The sequence below is a fragment of the Quercus suber genome, unplaced genomic scaffold, assembly GCF_002906115.3.
Source record: "Quercus suber isolate HL8 unplaced genomic scaffold, Cork oak 2.0 scaffold_834, whole genome shotgun sequence".
NCBI lineage: Eukaryota > Viridiplantae > Streptophyta > Magnoliopsida > Fagales > Fagaceae > Quercus > Quercus suber.
In genome coordinates, this window is record NW_027070264.1 from 64,596 (window position 1) to 77,113 (window position 12,518).

The window sequence follows — 12,518 nt, forward strand, 5'->3', positions numbered from 1 at the left end:
ACAATCCTAAAACAAGTATTCAGCTAATGCTTGGGGGAGCATAAAGCTGAAGATGCTCTAGTCCTCACCGTCCCAATGGAAGGTTTCTCCTTGGTCACCTTTGTGCAGTCTTTTCAGCCTTAGCAACCTGCACTTAAGTTCAAACGTGCAAGTATAATACCAAATATTACTTCAGGTTCTTAGTGGCTCACATGATAAACCAAGAAAAGACATAAATAAAGCATAATGCAAGATCATACATGATATATCATGCACAGCTACATAATTATTTTGCAGTAAACCAAAAACAATTCACTGACTACAACCCCAGGATGAGACCTTTACATTGACATTATTATTTATCCTTGGCTATACTCCACTATACACATTTCATGAAAATACATGCAAGGGTAATGAACTTTAAAAATATAACAAACCTTGATTAAAACTCTATCATTCAGGGGCTTAGGTTCCTTGGCATCATCCGATTCAAGAATACCAACTATATCATCATCCTTCAGAATAAGATGCTTTGAACCATTGAACTCCAGCTCAGTCCCAGTATGCTTGGAATACACAATTTGAGTGCCAATCTGTACAAAGAATAGCAATTAGTGAAATGAACAACCAACGGAGAATTGGAAGCTAGAAAGATGAGTAAGCAAAAGTTACCTTCACACTGATGTCTACTTTGCTCTTCCCAACTATCTTACCCTCTCTAGTTGCAACCACCTCACCTCCTCGAGGCTTAGTTTGAGCAGTTTTTGGGACCAAAATTCCACCATCCGTCTTTTCCTCAGCTGTTTTGATCTTGACCAGCACTCTATCACCCAAAGTCTTAATGTCGGTGTACTACAGAAATGGGAACAAAATGCTATCTTGTCAGAAAAGACACGCATAACATGAACAATATCAGAATTTCAGTATGTAAATCCACAGCTATGGTGTATCTATTGTCGTTTGACTATAATACAAATGTCTTCTGATTTTAAATTAGAACCAAGCCTAAGAAATAAACAGTAGAATTGCTACATAGAAACAGAGAAGTATTGAACGCATAAGTTCTCATATATGACATGTATAACAGAGCATACTTAAAAACTACAAAGCGACCTGGTTCTGAACTTTCTAACAAAAAATATCCCATAAAACAGTTTTCTTTTTCTCTCGTAGGCCCCAAAATACTATTTTCTCTGTTTCATTGGCAAACAACCTTACAATTAGAAAGTTTTGTCCTAAAATTGAGAGGTATATAGTCAAGGATAGATTCTCTATTTGAAACTAAACTGAATTACCACAAATAACAATAACAGTCATCAATCATGTTTTCCAAACTAAAATTCAACAAATTATTTGTTGTTTCTTGGGTGATGCCATATTCAGAAAAAGATATTCTCTTGAGCTGGTTGAGATGATTTGGGAGAAGAGGTAATGGTGGGCAGTTGGTTAGTAGTCCTGCTATGTCTTATGTAGTGTATTTGGCGCGAACGAAATGCAAGGTGTTTTGAAGGTGCATAAACTAGCATGATGAAAGTTTCAATTTTTGAAAACCTTATATTAGTGGATGACATCCCCTATGATGTTCTCGATTAAGGAGTTCTTAGAGTTTGGGGAATCCCTGGGAGCTAGATAATCACTCTGTTTGTTTCCTATTTTATTTTTTCTTTCTTTTTTTGCTCTCTCGTCGTGTACTTGATTTGAGTTTTTAATAAAGCTTATTTACTTATAAAAAAAAAATAAAAAATAAAAAAACAACAACAACAACAACAAAAAATCACAATGCATCAAGTTATGACAAATGTGTGTTTGAAAAATTTTTAAATGCTACCTTTGGGGTTTCTAATTCCTATAAAAGCAAATAGATTGAAAGGGGGTATTGGGGGAGATTGTGTCTGATACGTCTAATGCATTTATTGAAGGTAGACAAATACTTGATTCTATCCTTAGAGCTAAATTAGCTAATGACTATTTGGATACAACAACAACCAATTCTTAGTCCCAAAATTTTGAGATCAGCTATAGATTCTCAATAGACTTGTTAGGCTCAGCCACATATTTGGATAGTTGTCTGAAATTTGGAAACCTGAATATGGCAAAGGCTAATGACCACCTCAACTGGGACTTCTTGATTTATTTGTTTCAACGATACGGCTTTAGAGCAAATGAAGGTTTGTATTGCTACTCTGATTTCTGGTTTTGGTGAATGGCATACCAACTAGGTTTTTTCCTAGTATGAGATTGGTTATGTTACAGGGATATGTTGCAGTGAACTGCAAATGATAAAATGGTTTAGTCGTATTCGAGGCGACTACCCTCCTAGAATTAAAGGGAGAAAAGAGTGTTTGGGTTAAATTCTTCTTGCCCCATGTTATTCATCTTTAATGCTGAAATACATTGAAATGGAATTCCAAATAATAAGATAACTCCTAATCTTATCATCTAGAGTTCTATCACAAGATAGACCCTATCCTAACAATAACTTAATTAAATTTAAATAAAAATTTATCCTAACACATGATAACTACTACTTGAGGCAATCTCTTGATCCACATCACTTGGTCCATGTTAGCCACTATCTGACTCAGCCATTTCTTCTAACTCCTCATGCCCACGGGTCATAACATTCCCACCCTCTGGAGAACGAATCTTGTCCTCAAGATTCAAATGGGGAAACTGCTGCAGTAAATCTGGAAGAGGTTCCCACGTGGCATCATCACTTGTTGTTCCCGTCCAATGTACTAATGCTTCCTGAAGGACCTTCTTTCCTGCCTTGCTCCAACGGTAATCCAAAATTGCAGCTGGTTCCAACAACAACTTGCCATCGTCTTGCATCTTAGGGAGCCCTTGTACTGCTCAGTCTAAGTGTCCCAATTGCTTCTTCAGTTGTGAAACGTGGAAGACCAGATGAATTCGAGAATCGGTTGGAAGTGCTAATCGGTAGGCCACCTTTCCCACACGTTCCATTACCTGGTAAGGTCCATAAAAACGTGGAGATAACTTCATATTACCATGAGTTCGCACCGATAATTGTCAAAATGGCTGCAACCGAAGATATACAAAGTCACCAGGCGCAAACTCCAACTCACGGCGGTGGCGGTCTGCATTCATTTTCATCCGTTGTTGGGCAGTAGCCAAACTGTCTTTCAACACTCGGAGAATTTCATCTCGGCTTCGCAAGGAATGCTCAACCTGTGCCACCATTGTGTCGCCGTGCACATACGAATGGATGGTTGCTGGGGGTCGCCCATAAATAGCTCCAAAGGGAGTCATGCGAGTAGCGGTATGGTAGCTTGTGTTGTACCAATATTCTGCCCATGGCAGCCACTGGAGCCACTATTTTTGCCTGGAACCCGCAAAGCAGCACAGGTAAGTTTCCAAGCAACGATTGAGGACTTCCGTCTGTCCATCCATTTAAGGGTGATAAGCCGAACTCATTCGCAATTCAGAACCGTGTAGGCGAAGAATTCCGACCAAAATCGACTAGTAAAAATAGGGTCTCGGTTAGAGACTAGGGATCGCGGCATGCCGTGAAGCCGCACGACTTCCTTGACAAAAGTCTCTGCCACCACCTTTTCTGAGTAAGGGTGCTTAAGGGCAATAAAATGGCCATATTTGGAGGGTCGGTCCACCACTACCAAGACGACAGAGAAGCCACTCGATGTCGGAAGGCCTTCAATGAAATCCATGGACACATCCTCCCAAACCCGGTTCGGAATGGGCAACGGTTGTAATAAACCAGCCGGGGTCATCGTATCATGCTTGTTACATTGACAAACATCACACCTCTGAATGTAGTGTTGAACATCCCGTTTCATGCCCGTCCAATGGAAGTTGGCAGCCAAGTGTTTAAAAGTTTGAAAAATTCCGGAGTGACCCCCAACTGGTGTATCGTGAAACTCTCGAATGATGGCTTCCTTGTGCAGAGAATTTGGAGGCAAGACAAACCTACCTTTGTACCACAATTGGCCACCTCGTGCCTCATAATCGCTAATGCTCTTAGTGCCTTTTTGCAAGTCGTCTCTCATAGCAATCAAGAGTGGATCGTTGTGGGCTTTATGGCGAACCATGGCCAACCACGTGGGTCGTGGATAAGTTATTGCAGTTAACTCGCCATGTACACATGAAAGAGCGTCGGCCACCACATTCTCACGACCTGGTTTGTATTCGATCTCATAATCGTAACCCATCAACTTCACAAGCCATCTCTGTTGATCCATGGTCAAAATGCGTTGTTCTAGTAAATATTTCTGGCTTTTATGGTCAGTACGAATGTGAAACCGCCACCCCAACAGATAATTACGCCATTGGAGGACCGATAAAACGATGGCCATCAATTCCTTCTCATAGGTGGAACACGCTAAGGCTCGGCCTGCAAGTCCCTTACTGTAGTAGGCGATGGGTCGACCGTCCTGCATAAGGACTGCACCTAGCCCAGTTCCTGATGCATCAGACTCAATCACAAATTGCTTGGTGAAGTCCGGCAATGCGAGAACAGGGGCTTGAGTCATTGCGTACTTGAGAGTGTGGAATGCCTTCTCGGCTGCCTCTGACCAATGGAATCCATCCTTTTTCAATAACTGTGTGAGCGGTGCTGCAATGGTGCCATAGTTTTGGATGAATTTCTGGTAGTAACCGGTTAACCCCAAGAAGCCACGAAGGCCGGTGGTGGTTGTCAGAGTTGGCCAATCTGCCATGCTCTGTATCTTCGTCGAATCGGCAGCCACACCTGTAGCACTAATGACATGGCCTAGGTACTCTACTTCTTTCCGAGCAATTAAACATTTAGATTGGTTTACATATAAGCGATTGGTCATCAAAGTATGCAGCACAGTATCTAAATGGATTAAATGGTCATCCCATGTTTTGCTATAAACCAATATGTCATCGAAAAATACAAGGACGTACCTCCTCAGTAATGCCCGGAAAATGTCGTTCATCAAGGACTGGAATGTTGCTGGGGCATTGGTGAGTCCGAACGGCATGACCAAAAACTCGTAATGGCCATCATGGGTGCGAAAAGCGGTCTTATGAATATCGTCGGAATGCACCCGGATTTGATGATATCCCAATTGAGGTCCAGCTTGGTGAATTACGTTGCACCATAGAGTTCATCAAGTAGCTCATCTATGGCTGGGATTGGATAACGATCCTTGACTGTGACGCGATTTAATGCTCGGTAGTCCACGCAAAAACGCCAAGAACCATCCTTCTTCTTAACCAGGAGGACCGGCGATGAAAATGGGCTGAAACTTGGTCGTATAATTCCCGTGGCGAGCATCTCCCTGACAGCTCGCTCAATCTCATTTTTTTGGACGTGGGGTACCGATAAGGACGGACACTCACAGGCCCGCTCCCCGGTTCCAAGGGAATGCGATAATCATGGGTGCGGGGCGGTGGCAACGTGTTTGGTGTTTGAAAAACCCGCTGGTATTTCCTCAATAATAAGTCAAGTTTGTTGCATGGGTCGTGGGCCATCTCTGTTATAAGTGCTTCGGTGGGCCCTCCTGAAATTGGCATAATACAAAACTTCACACTGCCAGATGCCAACCGTATAATGGAGTGTATGGATTCTTGAAACACTCTTCCATTATCTTCCCCGTGTATAATGAATTGTTGGTCGTCGACCCAAAACTCCATAGAGAGTTTATTCCAATCATGCAAAACTCGGCCAAGACTCTGTAGCCACTGTATGCCCAAAACTACATCTGAGCCCTGTAGATCAAGAGGATACATGTTAGTTTGGAATTTATAGCCTTGTATCTCTATGGGTACTGCCACATAAATTTCTTCGCACCGTAGTTTTTCATCGTTGTCTACCATCACTTGGAAGGCCGGTGCCGGAGTTGTAGAGCAGCCCATTCGCTTAGCGAATTTCAAACTGACAAAATTATGTGTGCTGCTACTGTCAATAAGTATGTGCAATCTTCGGCCACGGATTAAGCCAGTGACTCACATCGTTCGGGGCATGGACACTCCAGACAATGCATGGAACGATATTTCTGGCACTGCTTGTGATGCTTCAAGTTCAGGATCAAGCTCTACTGCCCCGGAGTTTTTTTCCGTCTCTTCCATTGTTTCCAAGACAAATATTTATTGCTTCTTGCATCGGTGTCCTGGTCCGAACCTCTCATCACAGTTGTAGCAAAGGCCTTTTTCCCGTCGCGCTTGCATCTCAGCCCATGACAATTTTTTTAATGTCGGGTTGGTGGTAGTTCGGTTGCTGGGATGAAAGGATGTTGTGGTTTTGATGGGTGTTGGGGTAGGAAGGAGGGACGGTTTGTATGGTGGGGGCTGTGACAGTGAAGGTCTGGGTGGTGTTGTTGTGAATATTGGCCGCCGTGTTTTGGATAGTTTTTCTTCTATTAACCGAGCCAAGCTTGCGGCATGAAGCAGGGAGGTGGGCCGGAAAAGTTTAACTTCTGCGCGGATCTCTTCTTTCAGCCCGCCGACATAGTTACCCACCAACGCTCGTTGAGGCCATTGACGAACACGAGCAGCCAAGCGTTCAAACTGCGTTTGGTATTCTCTTACGATGCCTGTTTGTTGTAATTTAGCGAGAGCCTCATCGAAATCTTCATAGTCTGAAGGGCCAAAACGGATGCACAAGGCTTTGGTGAACTCTTCCCATTGTACGTTTGGTTAGGATTGTTCAAACCATTGATACCACTCTAAGGCGTCATCTTGTAAGTGGAAGGATGCCAATAACACCTTTTCGTTGGCCTCTGTTCTTTGATAATGGAAAAACTGTTCGGCTTTATAAATCCATCCAGTTGGGTTTTCCCCATCGAAATGAGGGAAATCCAATCGTGAAAATCTGGTCTGCAGGCTGCCCTGTTGAGTGCCTCGGCTTCCTTCTCCGTACTCGCGATGTCGGTTGATGGACCCATTGTCTCGGCCACTGCTGCTCTGGTCCTCATCACCCTGAGTTCCCCTTCCCTCCATCGCTCGGCTCATTTTGGCCACGGCATCAGTGAGGGCCTCTAACGCTCCCTTCATGCCTGCAAACTCTTCCTTTTGAGCGTCGGCCTGTTGCTTAAGGGAATGGGTGCTAACCTCCAAGGCAACCAGGCGGTCGTCATTGGTGGTTGAACGTGTATTTGGTGGGATGGTTGTCATGGCTCTGATACCAATTGCAGTGAACTGCAAATGATAAAATGGCTTAGTCGTATTCGAGGCAACTACCCTCCTAGAATTAAAGGGAGAAAAGAGTGTTTGGGTTAAATTCTTCTTGCCCCATGTTATTCATCTTTAATGCTTAAATACATTGAAATGGAATTCCAAATAATAAGATAACTCCTAATCTTATCATCTAGAGTTCTATCACAAGATAGACCCTATCCTAACAATAACTTAATTAAATTTAAATAACAATTTATCCTAACACACAATAACTACTACTTGAGGCAATCTCCTGATCCACATCACTTGGTCCATGTTAGCCACTATCTGACTTAGCCATTTCTTCTAACTCCTCATGCCCACGGGTCATAACATATGTTTTCCTCTTTATTGTCTGTGGTTGTTAGGAAGCCTTAAGTAGGATTATAATGAAAGTAGTGTCAGGTGGTTATTTGAATGGTTTCCTCTTTGATAATCCGAGGGGTGAAACAATGGTAATGTCCCATCTACTTTTTGTTGATGACACACCCATCATTTGTGATGCATACTCTCCACATCTTCATTATTTAAGATGTATCCTTATGGTTTGAGCTAATTTTAGGTTTGAGAATTATTCTATGTAATTCTAAAATTGGGCCAGAAGGAGAGATAGTGAATATTGAAAAACTAGCAAGCAATCTTGGATGTCATGTTTTGAAGTACTTGGGTTTACCGTTGGGAGCTCATTTCAAGGCAAGGCATATATGGGATTCCATTCAAGAGAGAATGCATAAGAGATTGGTTGGTTGGAAGAATTTGTCCCTATCAAAGGGAGGCATACTCACTATAATCAAAAGTATGCTATCTAGCTTTCCAAAATATTTCCTATATTTTTTCCATTGCCTATAGGGTGGCAAATAGGTCGGAAAAACTTCAAAAGGATTTCCTTTGAGGTGGTAAGGGTTACGAATTTGATTTCCATTTAGTTAATTGGAGTATTTGTTGCAACCCTCTACTCTATATACCATGGAGAATTGGGGATTAAGTAGATATTGCTGTTTAATCAAGCTTTGTCGTGAAAGTGGTTTTGGGGAGATGCAAAGAAAATGCATTATGGAAGAGAGTAATAGAAGAATGGCACTATCTGTGCAAATTGGTGTTCGGGCAAGGTCAACAGACTGTAAGTGTTGGGTTTGTGGAATCATATTAGAAGAAGGGATGCCTTGCATTTTATCATATATGACAGTAATGGCTCTAAAATTTGTGGAATAGTGAGTCTACTATAAAGGAGAGACAACCTGATATTTTTCTAATCGCAAAAGATAGAGAATATAGAGTGGAAAACTATATAGAGTTTGGAAATGGTCGTTTTAAATGGAATCCTATATTCTTTTGAACGGTGCATGATTAGGAAATAGAATCTATGGCACATTTATTAGAAATTATTTATTACGATTTATGTACTAAAAAAAAAAAAAAAAACAAGACTTCCAATTGAAGAGCTACTATAAAACGTTGAGAGGAGGAACAAATTTTCCTTGCAAAGCACTGGAAAGTTTGCGTAACACCAACTCAAGGGTAGCTTTCTTCTCATGTTGTATGGTAGTAGGGAATCTTTTGATAACAAATAATTTAAGCAAGGTTAATTATTATGGTTTGGTAATTTTATGTGTAAAAAACCATGAAGATAATGTGAATCATTTCTTCTTACAATGTGTGGTGGCTTAGGGTGGCATGAAGATAATGTGAATCATCTCCTAGGTTACACCTTATTATGTGATGTAGTAACCCCTTAACTTGTGGTGTAGGTGTTATCATGTTGGAAGAGATGTTTTGTCTAAAGCTGTAATTGGGGGATTTGAAAAGTTGTTCCTTTGTGTTCAATCTGTAATTTTTAAGAGAAAAGAATGAACTTTTATTGAGGAGTAATAGTTGTGTGTGGTAAAGCTAAAACAGTTACTTTTTAAGACCTTATATGAATGAACTTTCGACTTCTCATGTCTTCCGTCCCACAGCTTTCACTAAATTCTTTGCTGTAAATATTTTTAAAAAACTTTTTGTTCTAGCTTTCCTTATATTCTTTGGGTAGCACCACCTTGCTTTTTTAACGTTGCATCAACTTAAACCCTTTAATCACACATTTCAAATCAATACCATCATACAAACTATAGAGAAACCCATCCCAAAGTACCCAAACCAGCCACATACCAACACATAATTCACAACAATCAAAATCTCCACATACTACAATACAACAAACTTCAATAACAAACACTAATAAATTGGAGAGACAAAAATGGGTTGTGAAAATAGTACCTTGGAAGCAACCAGACCCCTAAGTGCCCTCTAAGAGAGACCACTCCCTACTCCCAAATGCTCCACTAAAGGACCAACTTCCACTGTTGACAGTTGAAGCCCCTGAAACGAAGGCAAGTTCCTCGTTGAAATTGAGGATGATGTAAACTGAGCTGTAGCTATTTCTAGGTCTACTCTCAAATCCCTTAAAAACAAAAAACCAGAAATCAAATTAATAAGTCAAGTCTAGAAAGCTTTATTGAAAAAAAAAAAAAAGAGCTTTACTTGACCAACCAAATCCAAACACGGCTCAGTCAGAATGCTTTATTGAAGAGTATATTCAGGTTCTACTTTCAAACCCCACGAAAAATAAAAACCCAGAAAGCAAATAGCAAAAAGATATATATATATATATATATATATTTTTTTTTTTGATAAAATATAGCAAAAACAAGCGACACCATATTCTCTTGTCTATGGAGTGGAAGCCATCCTTCCTTGGAACGTCAAATCCCATCATTACGAATTGTCATTCAAGAAGGATTAACTGGAGAAGAAAATGCCAAGCTCAGATTGCAAGAATTAGAGGCGCTGGATGAGAAAAGGCTTGAGGCCCAACAACGTCTTGAGTGCTATCAAGCTCGTCTTTCAAGCGCATTCAATAAAAGAGTTAAACCACGATCATTCCAAGTTGGTGACTTAGTCCTCGCTGTTCGAAGACCTATCATCACAACTCATCGTACAGGCAATAAGTTCACTTCAAAATGGGATGGACCTTATGTTGTGCAAGAAGTCTACACCAATGGAGCTTACAAGTTAATTGATAATGATGGTGTAAGGATCGGTCCCATCGATGGGAAGTTCCTCAAATGCTTCTATGCTTGAAAGTCAAGGATTGCTCCTTGGTAAGAGTTTAAACTGCCTATTGTAACGCTGCAAGAGTACATGATGTCTTCCCATTACCTCTGAAAGCGTAACAATAAGGAGAAATTAATCCCACTCTATGTCACCAATTGCTAGTGTGGCGTAGTGGTTGGATGCCCAAGTCGCCCTTGAGAGGTCTCGGGTTCGATTAGTGGTGATATCCACTATTACACACTGAGCCCCCTTTTTGCNCTTCTCCGTACTCGCGATGTCGGTTGATGGACCCATTGTCTCGGCCACTGCTGCTCTGGTCCTCATCACCCTGAGTTCCCCTTCCCTCCATCGCTCGGCTCATTTTGGCCACGGCATCAGTGAGGGCCTCTAACGCTCCCTTCATGCCTGCAAACTCTTCCTTTTGAGCGTCGGCCTGTTGCTTAAGGGAATGGGTGCTAACCTCCAAGGCAACCAGGCGGTCGTCATTGGTGGTTGAACGTGTATTTGGTGGGATGGTTGTCATGGCTCTGATACCAATTGCAGTGAACTGCAAATGATAAAATGGCTTAGTCGTATTCGAGGCAACTACCCTCCTAGAATTAAAGGGAGAAAAGAGTGTTTGGGTTAAATTCTTCTTGCCCCATGTTATTCATCTTTAATGCTTAAATACATTGAAATGGAATTCCAAATAATAAGATAACTCCTAATCTTATCATCTAGAGTTCTATCACAAGATAGACCCTATCCTAACAATAACTTAATTAAATTTAAATAACAATTTATCCTAACACACAATAACTACTACTTGAGGCAATCTCCTGATCCACATCACTTGGTCCATGTTAGCCACTATCTGACTTAGCCATTTCTTCTAACTCCTCATGCCCACGGGTCATAACATATGTTTTCCTCTTTATTGTCTGTGGTTGTTAGGAAGCCTTAAGTAGGATTATAATGAAAGTAGTGTCAGGTGGTTATTTGAATGGTTTCCTCTTTGATAATCCGAGGGGTGAAACAATGGTAATGTCCCATCTACTTTTTGTTGATGACACACCCATCATTTGTGATGCATACTCTCCACATCTTCATTATTTAAGATGTATCCTTATGGTTTGAGCTAATTTTAGGTTTGAGAATTATTCTATGTAATTCTAAAATTGGGCCAGAAGGAGAGATAGTGAATATTGAAAAACTAGCAAGCAATCTTGGATGTCATGTTTTGAAGTACTTGGGTTTACCGTTGGGAGCTCATTTCAAGGCAAGGCATATATGGGATTCCATTCAAGAGAGAATGCATAAGAGATTGGTTGGTTGGAAGAATTTGTCCCTATCAAAGGGAGGCATACTCACTATAATCAAAAGTATGCTATCTAGCTTTCCAAAATATTTCCTATATTTTTTCCATTGCCTATAGGGTGGCAAATAGGTCGGAAAAACTTCAAAAGGATTTCCTTTGAGGTGGTAAGGGTTACGAATTTGATTTCCATTTAGTTAATTGGAGTATTTGTTGCAACCCTCTACTCTATATACCATGGAGAATTGGGGATTAAGTAGATATTGCTGTTTAATCAAGCTTTGTCGTGAAAGTGGTTTTGGGGAGATGCAAAGAAAATGCATTATGGAAGAGAGTAATAGAAGAATGGCACTATCTGTGCAAATTGGTGTTCGGGCAAGGTCAACAGACTGTAAGTGTTGGGTTTGTGGAATCATATTAGAAGAAGGGATGCCTTGCATTTTATCATATATGACAGTAATGGCTCTAAAATTTGTGGAATAGTGAGTCTACTATAAAGGAGAGACAACCTGATATTTTTCTAATCGCAAAAGATAGAGAATATAGAGTGGAAAACTATATAGAGTTTGGAAATGGTCGTTTTAAATGGAATCCTATATTCTTTTGAACGGTGCATGATTAGGAAATAGAATCTATGGCACATTTATTAGAAATTATTTATTACGATTTATGTACTAAAAAAAAAAAAAAAAACAAGACTTCCAATTGAAGAGCTACTATAAAACGTTGAGAGGAGGAACAAATTTTCCTTGCAAAGCACTGGAAAGTTTGCGTAACACCAACTCAAGGGTAGCTTTCTTCTCATGTTGTATGGTAGTAGGGAATCTTTTGATAACAAATAATTTAAGCAAGGTTAATTATTATGGTTTGGTAATTTTATGTGTAAAAAACCATGAAGATAATGTGAATCATTTCTTCTTACAATGTGTGGTGGCTTAGGGTGGCATGAAGATAATGTGAATCATCTCCTAGGTTACACCTTATTATGTGATGT

General features: G+C 40.5%; 1 protein-coding gene across 4 annotated transcripts in view; it reads right to left on the reverse strand.

Annotated features, from left to right (window-relative positions):
* Nucleotides 1-12,518, reverse strand: part of LOC112007108 (20 kDa chaperonin, chloroplastic-like) — a 30,203-nt gene that overhangs the window by 555 nt on the left and 17,130 nt on the right. The window contains exons 1-5 of one of the 4 annotated variants that reach the window (XR_010626674.1): nucleotides 9,667-9,769; nucleotides 9,394-9,577; nucleotides 652-831; nucleotides 417-572; nucleotides 69-127 (exon numbers count right to left, since the gene is read on the reverse strand). Coding sequence is in view for 2 of the 4 variants with exons in the window: in XM_065767679.1 (XP_065623751.1) it covers nucleotides 69-132; nucleotides 417-572; nucleotides 652-831 (400 nt within the window). In the remaining 2 variants the exon portion in view is untranslated. Of the gene's footprint in view, nucleotides 1-68; nucleotides 133-416; nucleotides 573-651; nucleotides 832-9,393; nucleotides 9,578-9,657; nucleotides 9,770-12,518 lie in introns of those variants that run through there. The other 3 variants (XR_010626675.1, XM_065767679.1, XM_065767680.1) reach the window with 3 other exon arrangements.